Source organism: Pipistrellus hanaki (genome assembly GCF_964339955.1).
Source record: "Pipistrellus hanaki genome assembly, chromosome: 6".
NCBI lineage: Eukaryota > Metazoa > Chordata > Mammalia > Chiroptera > Vespertilionidae > Pipistrellus > Pipistrellus hanaki.
In genome coordinates, this window is record NC_140508.1 from 16,034,439 (window position 1) to 16,049,569 (window position 15,131).

General features: G+C 46.0%; 1 protein-coding gene across 1 annotated transcript; it reads left to right on the forward strand.

Moving 5' to 3' along the window:
* The first annotated feature begins 783 nt into the window (after window positions 1–783).
* On the forward strand, window positions 784–7,397 carry CD93 (CD93 molecule). The gene is made up of 2 exons (XM_084888019.1): window positions 784–2,733; window positions 2,861–7,397. Exons 1-2 carry the CDS (start codon window positions 944–946, stop codon window positions 2,883–2,885), a joined length of 1,815 nt encoding a protein of 604 aa, XP_084744145.1. The 5' UTR covers window positions 784–943; the 3' UTR covers window positions 2,886–7,397.
* The last annotated feature ends 7,734 nt before the right edge of the window (window positions 7,398–15,131 follow it).

Here is a 15,131-nt window from a genome sequence, read left to right on the forward strand (position 1 = left end):
CAGGCCTGGACCCTCCTTCTGGGCCCACATGTCCGACCCTTCCCGGGAACCCCGAGCGGGGGAGCCAGGGTCTAGCCCAGGGCCAGGAGGCCAGAAACATTTCCACTTTTTCTCTCTGATGCTTTTGGTGCACTGCCTCCTCCCTACGCAGTGTTTTTGCACCGTGACACCCTGAAAACTGCGAAATTTCGCCCAATTTGGTTTGATGTTCTCGAGGCGCTTGGCGCTCTATGAGACACTCAGACATTCCCACGGCCCAGTTCCTATTTAAAAACTGCCTCTCTATTTAAAGTTCACGATGGGGGGAATAAAAGAGACAAGGCTCCCAACCCTGAAGGGAACGTGAGATAGGAAAAGAAAAATCCACTTTGCTTTCTAAAAAAGGCTGAAATGATAACCATCCATGGTCTCGTGTGTCAAGTCTGAGGATTCTTTCCTCTTTCTGGTTGTTTGCAAACCAGAGTGGAATTTTATTATGGGCCACTCAGTGAGATGTTCAAGTTCCTGCCCCCCGAAATTCCCTCCTCGCTCTGTAGCATGCCATTTAAGCTCCTCATAGGGATGGGAGAGAATGGATCCAAAATAAAGCAGCCAGTGTCCCGAGCTGCCTTCCCCCGACGTGGCCACATTTTCCCAGAGCTTAGCCAGGGACCCAGCAAAGCCGCCTGGCTCCTTTTATGAACAACAAAACCATGATGAAGGCAACAGGAGTCAGAGAACTATTCATTGCAGGAAGTCCCAGTATCCGGTGAGAAATAAGAAATACAACAGCACAGGATGCGCCTTGGGTCAGGGGGACGTGCAAAGCCCGCAGCCTTTGTGTCCTTCTCTGTGCTGGAGTGTCAGTGTCTGAGCCCTCGGCTCCCCTCTGAGCTTGGCTGGGGCGGACGCGGTCACTGTCAGGCTTCCAGCCCCCGCCGCCGAGGGCGACACGGAGACCGCGATGGCCACCTCTGCCAGCCTGCTGCTGCTGCTGCTGCCGCCGCTGCTGAGCCAGCCCTGGCTGGGGGCTGGCGCTGACACCCAGGCCGTGGTGTGCGCGGGCACTGCCTGCTACTCAGCCCACTGGGGCAAGCTGACTGCCGCCGAGGCCCAGCTTCTCTGCAACAAGGACGGGGGCAACCTGGCCACCGTGAGGACTGAGGAGGAGGCCCGGCACATCCAGAGAGCACTGGCCCAGCTCCTACAGCCCGGGGCACCCTGGACAGGCAAGTTCTGGATAGGACTGCAGCGAGAAAAGGGCAGGTGCTTGAACCCCGATCTGCCTCTGAGGGGCTTCAGCTGGGTGGGCGGTGGGGAGGACTCGCTTTATTCCAACTGGTACAAGGAGCCCAGGACCACTTGCATCTCCAACCGCTGTGCATCCCTGATGCTGGACCCGTCCCTCTCTTCCCTCTCCGGCCACCTCCCCAAGTGGTCTGAGGGCCCCTGTGGGAACCCAGGCTCCCCTGTAAGCAACATCGAGGGCTTCGTGTGCAAGTTCAGCTTCAAAGGCATGTGCCGGCCCCTGGCCCTGGGGGGCCCAGGCCAGGTGAACTACTCGACCCCTTTCAAGGCCACCAGCTCCTCCTTGGAGGCCGTGCCCTTCGCCTCGGTAGCCAACGTGGCCTGTGGGGCCGGGGGTGAAGGTAGGCAGCATTTCTTCCTGTGCAAGGAGAAGGCCACCGATGTGTTCGACTGGGGCATCTCGGGACCCCTCTGCGCCAGCGCTGAGTACAAGTGTAGCTTCAATAACGGGGGCTGCCAGCAGGAATGCTTCGACGGGGAGGATGGCTCCTTCCGCTGCGGCTGCCGCCCGGGGTTCAGGCTGCTGGATGACCTGGTGACCTGTGTCTCCCGGGACCCTTGTAGCTCCAGCCCGTGCAGAGGAGTGGCCACATGCGTCCCCGACTCCCTCTGGAAAAACTACACGTGCCAGTGCCCCGAAGGCTACCAGCTGAACGCGACTCAGCGGGACTGTGTAGACATGGACGAGTGCCAGGCATCCCCCTGTGAGCAGGAGTGTGTCAACACCCCTGGGAGCTTCCACTGCCAGTGCTGGGTGGGCTACGAGCCCGGCGGCCCCGGAGAGAAGGCCTGTCGGGATGTGGATGAGTGTACGAGCTCCGAGGATAGACTCTGTGAAGGCTACTGCCTCAACACGGAAGGGTCCTTCCACTGCACCTGCTTGCCAGGCCGTGAGCTGGCCCCCGACGGGGTCTCCTGTATCCCAGGCCCCACGTCCCTGGAACCATCTGCTGAGACCTCCCAGGGGCAGAACACAAGAGACAGAGAGGGGAGCCTCATGCCTTCCACCACAGCCTCAAGTCCCATTGGGGGCCCTGAGGGCACTTCCAAGGTGGCACCCACCAGGTGGAGACCCGTCCTTGAATCCAATGCCTCTATCGCCCCTACATCACCCCAGTCTCTGACCACCAGCGGGTCCCCAGGAATCTGGATGGAGCACAGCAGCCATCACCCCACGGCCACCACTGGTCACGAGGAGTCCACGGATGGAGATCTTATTGCCCAACCAAGGAATGATGGCCCCGACTGGCAAAAGCTGCTTTTGTTCTATATCCTCGGCACTGTGGCGGCCATCTTACTCCTGCTGGCTCTGGCCCTGGGGCTGCTGGTCTACCGCAAGAGGAGAGCCAAGAGGGAGGAGAAGGAGAAGAAGCCTCAGAGCGCGGCAGACAGCTACTCCTGGGTTCCGGAGAGAGCTGAGAGCAGGGCCATGGAGAACCAGTACAGGTAAAGAGGGCTGAGGTTCCCCAGGGGGGAATGAGAGGGCAGACATAGGGAGGGGGGTGGGCAACAACCCCAGAAACAGGTAGAGGGCCCACCAGCTTCCAATGCTGTCACCTTCTGTTTCCCATAGTCCAACCCCTGGGACAGACTGCTGAAGGTGCGGGGCCCCCAGAGACACTGCCAGTCAGCTGCCACCATCCTCCGAGCTCAGATGGAGGGACCCACATCCTTCTGAAAGACTGGACTGGAATCCTAACAAACAATTGTCAACTTTCTCCTTAAAAGCCTGGCCACTTTGGACGGGTCGGCTGTATCCTAAATGCGTGTGATATTCCCGGAGCGGAAGCCATGGGATGTGGTGTCATGGCGGGGGATTTTATGAATATTACCAATGGTCACCCAGTCTCCCTTTTCAAATTCGAATATGATTGATTTCCTTTTTCTACACTGGTTCTGGATTATGTCAGGTGCTAATGGGCTCCCTTTGAACTGCTTCTCTGCTCACTGGAGTCATTGAAGGAGAAAAAGGGTCTGATAATGCTAATTCGTATAATGGAGACTAAGTAAATTATTGTATAATTCTGTAAGGAGTTATTATTATTATTATTATTATTATTATTACTTGTCAAAAGGAACGGGCATATTTAGGACTGAAAACATGTCTTTGCATTTCCATTCAAGCATTTTCCCATCACAAGTCCTGCCGATCTTGATGTTGAAGAAATCTTCCACTTAGTTAGCGAGGAGGTAGGGAGTTTAGAAATCACACGTCTCGTTCTTAAGTTTCTGAGAGCCTGAGCTTTATTTGCCAGTGAAACTTGAAAAATGTGAAGTTGTATGAAACCAGTTAATACGGTTTTGAAAATAATCAGAAGTGTGGAAGAGGGAGGGCAGGGTTTGTTCCACAAACACTTGAATCTAATTTCATCTAAATGTTCTGATGCGACTGTAGACGGGTTGAACACTCATAAGGAAGATGCCAAGGGCAACCTGTCTCTAAGCCTGCACATCCCCAAGATGCCCTCCCCGCCCCGCCCCACCCCGCGTCCCTGCCTTCACCTCAGGCAGCTCTGGATTTCGGTGCTTTGACTGTAGATCGAGGGCACCCTGGAGAGTCTTTTGCTCTGATTGTTTCTAAAGGACGCCTGAGGGTGATGGCTCGCTGGCATCATAAAGCCTTTTAGCCTAGTTCACAGTCGACATTAGCTTTGTTCACAGTCCTGACAACTTGATCCTGATGTGTGGCTGTGGCACACAGAAGGGCCGGGGCCAGTCACGCACCATGACAGTCCCCATGCTGCTTCAGGAACTTGTATCCCCTTTTTCTCTTTTTCTTAAAGAGGAGGTCTGGGGGAGGGAAGAAAGAGAGAATTACTAAAATCTTTTGCAACTATAAAAACCGTTCAAAGCGTTAATTTATATCCTCAAGTTTAAGGGCTCACTAGCCAAGAATTCCCCTTATGATGCGGTCAGTACTGCGAGGTTCTGCCTGTGCAGCCAGAAGGCCCCTGGGAGGTCAAGGCTGTGAGAGGTCAAGGCTGTCTGCTGCCGCCACCTGACGTCCAGAGGGAATGGGCTTCCTTCCAGAGATTCCGAACTCTGCCTCCCAGGAGGAGGCCATCCCATTGTTTCTGGTTTTGCCTTAAAAATGCAACTGTCCCAGAGGTTAACACCCCGGCCCTCAGAGTCCAGTACGCTTTTTTTTGTTTTCCAAATTTGAAATGTAGGTGCTACAGTTTATTTTTTTTTTTAAAGACCATGGGAAACTGCAGGGGGTGTAAAAGGAAACAGGAAGGCTCCATGGAGTCTAGCAGGTGTTTGTAAGTTCTGCTTTTTAGTCAGCTTCCACTTGGAATAAATGGTGTCTGACACTCTAGGGCAGTGGTCAGCAAACTCATTAGTCAGCAGAGCCAAATATCAACAATACAGCGATTGAAATTTCTTTTGAGAGCCAAATTTTTTAAACTTAAACTTTTTCTAAAGCCACTTCTTCAAAATAGACTTGCCCAGGCCGTGGTATTTTGTGGAAGAGCCACACTCAAGGGGCCAAAGAGCCGCATGTGGCTCGCGGGGCACAGTTTGCCGACCACGGAGCTAGGAGACCAAAGCTGTGCCCTCACCACTGGACCCTGGTGGTCTCTCGTATGGGAACCAACTGGTGACTTAAATGCTATTGCTGACCAGTATCTGCACTGACATGAAATAAATGCAAATTCAACAGCTTCCCCCTGGGTTTTTACAGTTTTTCTTTTTATTTGGGATGAAGGAGACAATCTTACTTTGGGCTTTATCCAAGTCCTCTGTGATCCTGGAGGCCTTCAGCTGGTTGAGGGTATTAACACGCACTCTCATTTCAGTGTCTGGTTCTTCTAGGGCCCCAAAGGAGCTAAAAAGGCTGATAACTAGCAGTTTCTCAGAATCTGCTCTGTCTGAGTTGACCCCCCAAATGCTAGTACCAGGTCTCTTGCTCTCATACCACTACCTACGAGCAGCCAAGAATCTTGACCTGCATGACCTCAGAAACGGATGAAACTACTGGCCTCAGACAGATGCTTTATTCTCCCCTTTAACACTGCTATCATTCTGCCTGAGCAATTGAATCCTTGCATTGCAGAGCTCCAGGCCACGGCAGTGAATACACAGCCTTTGTGGACTGTGTGGCCGTTGGTGGACTGCCCATTTATTCACAGGGGCCCCAGGTAGCTCGGCCGTGACACAGCCAGAGAAGTTGGATGGGGCTGAGCATGGGGAGAGGTGGCCCTGACATGTGCACACCCGTCCGGACCAGGTGCCGCTGTTTGTAACCCGCTGAGCAGCAGGACAAGCGAGACAATGGGGGAGAGAGAGAAGGGTCTTCTTAGCAACAGGCTCCAAGGCAATGGGGACTTTTGTCCAAATAGTATTTCCCATCGTTCAATCATTTTAGGAAACTCTTGGAAAACCTGTATCTGGGACAAACTTACTTCCTCTTACCTTCCTCTCACCTTCCAAGGCAGATAATTGAAAAGGGAAAGGACACCTTTAATTATGCAGCTCACTAGGCCCGTTTCTTACTTTTAGGGAAATCACTCCTTCTTCTTCTTTGCTATTTGCAAAGTCTGATGCAAGAGGACATTTTCCCTGGGGGATCTGAGGCGGAGAGGAAATCGAGGGGGGCAGCTGGCCAACATTGCCTGGGGAGTGGTGGGCTTGGTGGGCAGGACCCACCACTGCTCAGCAGTGCGGCCCCAAGGCACACGCAGCCGTGGAGGGCAGTGTGACGGAGTGGTGACACTGTGGTGCTACACATCCACATGGCGTTTTCCCAGCAGCAGAAAGTGGGTGGATTAAGCGGTTTCTGAGTCGAGGGCAGGAGGACTCTGGGGTTCTGTCCCTGTCAAGCTCTGCAAGGCCATATCTAGCCTTAGAGTGTTATTCAGTGGTAGCCTAGCAACCTTGGCAAAGGCTCCTCCTCCTATCGTCCCATGATCAGGCAAACAAGCGGAATCAAAAGTTAAGCACGGAATGCATGCTCATGTACATCATGAAGGCAGGCCTGAGGAGGGAGTGAATCTATTTTCTCTTAAACCCACATGTGCACGTTGCTGTTCTCATTTATGTTCTAATCATGAGCACCTGTGTGAGCCTGCTGCAATGGCACCTGGCCTCTTCACGAGAAATCTTTGAAGAATGTGCGTTTCAGCATTGGTTACTTTAACTGCTTTCTTTTCCCTAAGTATGTGAAAACCAAAAGGAAAGAGATGAGATTTTACAAAAAAAAGTACTAACTTCAAAATAAGGCAGTTTTTTTTTTTTTTAAGGCAAATATAGGAAAGTCTTTGGTGTTATTTTTCTCCTGGACTTCACCATTGTCTAGAACAGGAAAACAGGAAAGCAATGCTTTCTAGCAGCTGCAAATGGCTCTACATATTTCCATCACCTTAAACAATAGGCCCAGTGTGGGAATCTGAGATAGGAGCCCCTAGGACATCTGCTTCTGTCTAGCTGCAAAACCCACTGCTTAAATCTGTGTGGTTCGTGGAGTGAACAACAACAAAAAACCCAAAAAACAAATAATCAAAATTCCCCACCTCCCGATCTTGGGGAACTAATACTAACTGATGTGCTTTTTAAAAAAAACTGTATTTTGGTTTATTCTTGGAGTTAATGCCCATTTATTTTAAGAAGCAACTCTAGAATTTCTTTCTCAACTAGTTCCTTTTACCTGCAAAGTGGCAAGAGTCCCGTCCCCCCGTCCCCCCCCCCCACGCCCCCCCCCCGGCAACAGATTTTGTCCTCTGCTCCCCTGGGCTGAAATTCCTTTTGCATATTTGGCTTAAGCTTAAACTAGAGAGTATTCCAGGTCTTGTTCTGCTATGGTAGGTGTGATTATAAATGTCTAGTCACTTCACGAATGCTAAATGAGAATGTAAGTAGTTTCAAATACTTGTATTTAAACTGTGTTCCACTGATTCTGGGATCATGGGCTTTCAATGCGGGGTTTATTTTCATCCCAGGCATGAGTGCTTCGCAGGTTGGGGGGAGGGCACGCTTGAACGGGGCATTGATCCTCAGAACTTCTGAGAAACTGAGCGGCATCTTGGGTCAGCCTCAATTGGCAGGTTTGTCATCTTTTGCACTTTGTATTATACATATTCTAATAAACTCTGAAATATGTTTGTTGTCAACTTGCTTTAATATATTTTATAACATGCCCGGGTGGCGTAGCTCAATGGTTGAACGTCGACCTATGAATCAGGAGGTTGTGGCTTGATCCCTGGTCAGAGCATATGCCTGATTGCGGGCTTGTTCCCCAGTAGGGGGTGTGCAAGAGGCAGCTGACTGATGATTCTCTCTCACCATTGAATTTTCTTTCTAGTTCTCCCTCTCCCTTCCTCTCTGAAATCAATAAAAATAGTTTATTTATATATATATATATTTCATAACAACTCAAAATGTGTGGCAGACTTGCATGTATGATCATTAATTGTATCTGTTTTCTTTTCCAAGCAGTTGCTAAAAGAAGGTAACCTGACTGCCCCATTTCCATGTCTTCACCCACTGGAGGCAGCAGTAGCGCAGAGCACTGGGTGGGTGCTGCTCACACTGTGCTCAGTACTCTGCCCTCAGAGACATGGACATACAGGGGGCCCAGGCTGCAGTGTGACCAGTGTCCCAGCTGCTGAAACCAGGCCCGATTGAATGCTTCCAAATGTTGCCTTTGGAATCAGAGTCCACTCCTCGGGCCTCCATTGTCACGGTTCCGGCATCTATTTAGTTGCCCTAGTGACAACCTGTGCAGGAGTAAACATGTCCAATTGGACTGACGCAAAAACACTGTTCTCTAATGATCACAGGAGCATTATCATCGCTTTGTTGGCAAAGCATGGATTTATTTAACTATGTGGACAGGCTGACCAGGTTGGCTGTTGTTTGGCTGCATCTGAATCTCACTGTGAGTGGAAGTTGGGCAGCAGATGGTGGTCAGTTCCCAATCTACCTGCCTTTCAGACTGTGTCCTTGCAGGAACAGGGCTCAGGTGGGAACAAGTGCTCCGCGGTTATGCTAATGGACAGGACACTTGCTATAAACACTCAACACTCAGGGTTAATTAAAGCTGATTCTTTTTTTTTTTATAATATATTTTATTGATTTTTTTACAGAGAGGAAGAGAGAGGAATAGAGAGTTAGAAACATCGATGAGAGAGAATCATCTATCAGCTGCCTCTTGCACATTCCCTACTGGGGATGTGCCCGCAACCAAGGTACATGCCCTTGACAGGAATCGAACCTAGGACCTTTCAGTCCGCAGGCTGACACTCTATCCACTGAGCCAAACCGGTTTTGGCAAAAGCTGATTCTTTTAGCAGTCTAGTCACTAAAAAATACAGTTAGAAATTATATCTTAATATGAACAACTATGACTGGCCCTCAACACACACACACACATACACACACACACACACCACAAACACACTGATATGCCTAATTAATCTGTTACATGTGGTGAATACTAACATTTTTCAGTTTTTACTTTTTTCTAAATTTTATTTTTAGCCTTTTTATGTCTTTTTGTTTCTATCTTGTCAACAACAATGCTGAATTTCACTGTTTTTTTTTCTTTTCTTTTATGCAATCAAAAAAGCCCTTGTGTATTTATTGGTTGTTGTTAATCCTCACAAGAGGACATTTTTTCCTTTTTTTTTTTTGAGAGAGTGGAAGGGTGTGACGGAGAAGGAGAGGGAGAAAAAAAGAGAGAGATGGGGAGAGAGAGAGAGAGAGAGAATCCATGTGAGAAAGACACATCAATTGGTTGCTTTCCACTCGTGCCTTGACCAGGGTCAGGGGTTGAACCTGAAAACCAGGTACATCCCCTTGATCAGGAATTGAATCTGAGACCCTTTGGTGTGTGGGCTGGTGCTCTAACCATTGAATACACTGGGTAGGGCAAAAAATAAGGAGATAATTTCCTTTTAATGGGAAAAGTTAGCCCATTTACATTACTAATGAGATTACTAGTAATATGTGGTGACTAATTTTGGCTATTCTATTTGTAACACGTTCTTGGCATTTCTATTCTTTCTTGTCTATTACTGGTTTCACTGAGGTTTCATTGTTCTACTTTTTTCCACTAATATTCTGAAACTTTATAAGGACTATTTGTATTCTTCAAATGCTTCTCTTAATTTTTTTTTTACCTCACTTCCATAAACCTATGCCTTTCTCTGAATGCTGATGTTCATCATTAGCGATATCCTTCTCCCTGAAAAAGGAAGACAAAGGTTGCCGAACTCTGTTATTTCTTTTTCTCTTCCTCTCAAACTACCCAACCCCCCGTCACTATCACCCAATCTGGATGCATCTAAATTTTATTTGTCAATAGTTGTGCAGTTTTAAAGTCAACACCTATTTAGATGCCATGAATTTTACATGATTCTCATCTTCTCCTGATTGCCTTCGACTTAGTTTTCATAGGAATGGAGTGTTTTTGTTTGTTTGTTTGTTTTTGCCTTTTTCTGAGAAGTCTACAAAAGGGTAGGTTTTCAGCATCCTTGCATGACTGAAATGCCCTTTCCTTCCCCAGACCCAACGATGTCTGTGATGTAAACTGCTTACTGCTCCTCAGAGCTCTGCAGATATGGACCGTGTCCTTGCTTTTTCGCAGCCGTTGTTAATGATGAGATGGCTAGTGTCAAATGACTTGTTTTCTTTCGTAAGTGATTCTCCCCCCACCACCCCACCCCCGCGTCCCTCCCCTGGATGCTTTTAGTATCTTCTTGTTCTCTTCTGTTCTGAGGTGTGGTTCTTCCCCCTGGCCTGCCTGCATTAGGCAAGCACTTTCCATCTAAGGAGGTGCTTTATTCTGATCGTTTCTGAGCACTTGCTGGGGTCCCCTGGGGCCCCCTGCAGGGCTTGTTAACACCCAGACAGCTGGGTCTCAGCCCAGAATTTTAGAGACAGCAAGTCTGGGATGGAGCCCAAGATTTTCCCTCTCTGACGGGTTTCTGGATCAAGCTGCTGCATGTTAGGGACTCCTCCTGGAGAACTGTTTTATTCAGTTTGGGGTAATTTCTCCTCTTATTCTTGTGAGTATACCCTCCTGTCCATTCTCTTCACTCTTATCCTGGAAACAACTTTTAAATTGTTCTATGTCCCATGTTTCCTGACTTTTTCTTTGACATTCTCCATTTTCCTTTCCTCTTGTATGAAATTGTATCATCTCCCTAGTGACCCTTGCTTGTCCAATGACCCTTGCTTACCCTGTTTTTTTTCCAAAGCTCTGGCCACCTTCTAGCATAGTAGATAATTTCCTTTCAGACATTATCACTTATTATTTATTGCCTATATTTACACATATGAAAACTCTACCAGAGCAGCAGTTTTTGTCTTTTGGTCAAGGCATTTGGACAAGGACTTAGCACTTAGTGGTGCTCAGTAAACACTCCTTCATTCCTTTGAAGCCATGGCTTGGTTTCCTTAGGAAGAAGCTGGGTTCTTGAAATAGGGCTTCTTTTTCAGGAATTTTCTACTGCCCTCGCATGAAGGCTCAGAGGCTACACATCATGTCTTCCTAAGACACTTTAAGGCACTTGAGGGCAGAGATGTATCTTTACTGTGCTTCACCCCATAGCTGAATTCAAAGATTTTTTAAACCAAAGACCATCTGGGTATATTATCTCATGCAATATGTTGTTAAAGCAGCATTGAGGAGAAACTCATTGAAATTTTACTTCTTACCTGATGTGAAAGTTATATTTATTTATTGAGAAACAGGCAGCATTACCCTGCCCACTTTACAGATAAGGAAGCTGAGGCAGAGAGAAGTTAGAAAACTTGCCCACAGTCGCACAGCTCACAGGTGATGAAGTAGGGGTGTGAAATCTTCCAGTCTCACTCTTAGTCATTAGGTCTCATGGCCTCCCATTAAATGTGAATGGGAACTGGACCTGCAATTTGAAAAGTATCAACTAGTGACAAGCTGGCCTATCAACCTATTTCAAATAGAAAAGGTGGAGCATTAAGCAGTTATGGGTATTTTAAATATCTTATATCCAATCAAATACACTTACACTTGTGAACCACACACACACACACACACACAACACACACACACACACCTCACACACAAGCTAAACTACTGGAAAGCTCTCTGAGAGATTGAGCCACCTGAAACTCATGATCTAAGGGCAGATCCCATGATTACTCCCTCTTTGACCCCCATAGTGGCCATCTCCATTCTATCTTGGTCAAAATGATGCTCATGTATAGTAGTAGAGGAGGAGGAGGGGGTGAAGTATGCCTAATTTCTCTTTGCCTCAGTATAAATCACCTTTTAGTTATGCCCTGCCATCAAAGGCTACTGCTCACAGACACTGGGACTCTCACAGATACTGATGGAAATGGAAATGGAGCAACATCTTCAAATCAGTTGGCAAATTTTTAAAGAGTTAAACATGCACATAGGTCCCAGCAATTCCACTCTACGTTATTGATTGAAGGGAGATGAATCTATTACCCATGCAAAGTCTTGGCCACACGACATTCACAGGAAATTTATTTAGATCTTCAAACTGGAACAACATGGATATGCATTAGCAGGTACATGGATAAGGATTGTGGTTTATCTATACAGTGGGATACTCCTCATCAAAAGAAAGAATGGAAGAAAGAAAGAAAGAAAGAAAGAAAGAAAGAAAGAAAGAGAAATAGACTTTTGATAAACACAATGACATGGATGAATTTCAAAAGGATTATGGTGAACAAAGTAAGCCAGACATGTAAGTCTATACTCAAAGCCAGTCAAAGAAAGATAAATATCACATGATCTCACTTATATGTGAAATCTAATGAATCAAATAAACTGGTAAATCAAATAAACTGGTAAAATGGTTCCAGAGGCATGGATGCATGAAACAAACTGACAGAGCTCTGAGGGGATGGGGTTTAGATTAACCAAAGAACTTATTTATATACATACTAGAGGCCTGGTGCACAGATTTGTGCACTGGTGGGTCCCTTGGCCTGGCCTGTGCCCTCTTGCAATCTGACATATCCTGAAGGTTGTAGCAGTGTGCAAAGCACAGGCAGCTGGGGAGGAGCTCATGCCACTCCTGCTCATCTTGGCTCCCCTCACCATCCGTGAGCCAGGCTTCTGAGTGAGTGGTGCTCCTGCTGTGGGAGTGCACTGACCACTAGGGGGAAGCTCCTGCATTGAGTGCCTGTCCCCTGGTGTTCAGTATGCACCCTAGTGACCTGTTGGGTCATTAGGTCATTGGTCACTTAGGCTTTTATATAGATAGATAGATAGATAGATAGATAGATAGATAGATAGAGATAGATATGCATAGCCCATGGACAGAGACAATAGTGTGGTGAAGGCCTGGGCTAGGGCAGGGGCTAAATGGAGGAGGGCCAAAGTGTGGAAAAAGGGGAACATCTGTAATACTGTCAACAATAAGATGTATACACATATAAATACACCTTGTATGATTCCATCTCTATGAAATTCGAGAATACATAGGTAACAGTAATTACTAGTGATAGAAAGTAGAAAGTAGATTGATGGTTACATGAGAGTGGGAGTGAGAACTGACCACAAAGGACCCTGACATGGATGGAAATATTCTGTGTCTTGATTGGGTGGTGATCACCATCCACATGTGGGTGCTTGCCTTTGTCAAAACTCATCAAACCATACATGTAAAATGGGTATGTAAATCATAGCTCAATAAAGTTGATATTAAACTTCTGCTTATCACTGTTGTAAATAAAGTAAATATTTACAAGTTGTGGTCTGTATTTTTATAAAACTGTAAGACATAATTGCTTTGGACTTCAGTTTTTTTCAGAGGTAATAACAAATGAATGACTCTTGTGGACTGGAGCTAGCCTTTTACTATCTGAATTTCCTCTGTTCCTGGATGTTTGTGTAAATCCTCTGCTAAGCTTTTATGATTGGAAACATCACTTTCCATGACCAGTCTTCTCTTTACCTCCCTCCAAGCCAGCACCAGAATCAATTCCCTTCATTTAGTGGCCTCCATCAAAACATTCAAATACATCAAGAAGAGGCCTCCTCTGTTTGCTCCAAGCCCACTTTCCTCTCCCCCATGCTGAGTATTAAGTTTTCATGTTCACAGTGCTGGGTTCTTTCTTTTATCCTCCCTTTTTCATATCATTTAACTACGTGAGAGTGGGAGTGAGAACTGACCACAAAGGACCGCTCTTAGAGATGGCCACAGGCAAACCCCTATCCTTTGGCTTTAGGCCCAGCACTTTTAAAGGATCATCTTTTACTGAGGAAACAACCTTTCATGTTATTAAAATTTATAAGCAAAAACAACCTTGGAAAAGCTCTTGGGCACTGCAGATGCCAAGTTTGAAGTTAAACCAGTGTCAACAATATAAAGTCGTGGCCTTTCATTAAAAGGCTTTTTCCATCGCATGGAGCAGACCAGATGCCTAGGACAGCTTCTTTGATGCTCAGAGATTGGGTTTGATGCTCAAAGATTTGTGGGTGCAACCGAATGCTGTTTGTTAACTTTAGTTACATGTTGAATGGTCTTCAGCATGAGGCATTTATCTTTTCTTGAGTATAGGAAAAGATGACTCATTTGGACCTTGTTATTTCAAAGTTTGGAGTCATATGGTCTGGTATGAAGCCATGCATTAGCTTAACAAACAAGAAAACAAACCAAAGTTGAAATAAAACAAAATAAAAGTTTGTTGGGAGAAATAAGGTTCATTAAAGATTTTTAGCTAAGCTGTTTAGCCTATTAAAATTCATCTTTGGGGGCGCTTACCTCACTGCTTACATCTCTTTGTATAGAATATATGCAAATTATAAATGTTCTCCCATGAATGCCAAGGAATCAATACTGTTCTAGGAATTTTATTCTGGTTCTTTTTTGTTTGTTAAATAAACTTGTAATATTTGGCTATGAATATGCCTGAACATCATAAAGCCTGGTTAAGAGAACTCTTATTTTTGTCACATGACAGAGTTCAGAGATAGGAGCCCAGCGCTGCTGCAGCCAAGCCTGGCCGTCCTCCACTTTGGTCCTCCATCATCAGTGTGCCACTGACATCCTCACATGCTTACAACATGGCCTTGTGAGGCAGCCTTTATTATTTAATTATTTTTTTAATTGAAGTAAGATTGATATGCAGAGAAAAAAAACAATTCCAACTATACCACTGATAATTTTTGATAAATATATGCACCCTCCAACCATTGTTTAATCAATACACAGAACATTCCTGCTCACAGCAAGTTTCCTGTGCTCCCTCCCTCCTAATCCCCAGTCAATCCCCCTCTCCATAGACAAATACTGTTCTGCTCTATCACTATGGCTTAGTTTTACCTATTCTAGACATTCACACTGATGGTATCGGAGTTTATTTGGATTAAGCCTGACCTTTTGTTTACTAGATTTTGGTTTTAGGACATTTTTTCCTTCTGATTCTCTTTTCTTATTTTTTTGGGGGGTAGGCTTTAATCCGTTTTTTTTTTCTTTCTTTTTTTCTTCTTTTTAGCATTTTTAAGTTTTAAAGATAAATTGAGCTGAAAGTATAGGCAGGGCAATAAGCCTCCTTTCCTCCCTACTGCACAATTTTTCCCATTATTAACATATTGGGCCAATGTTTATACAGAAGTCCATAGTTTACATTAGGTCTTCCTCTTTTTGTAGTATATTCTAAGAGTTTTGACACATGTATAATGAAATAAATCCACCTTTACCTCATCATACAGACTACTTTCTACTGCCCTAAAGATCCCCTGTGCTATACCTATTCACTCTCCTTCCTTCCCTTTCCCTGAACCCTTGGCAACCACTGATATTTTTACTATTTCCATAGTGTTGCCTGTTTTAGAAAGTCATTTAGTTGAAATCATACAATGTGTTGCCTTTTCACATTGG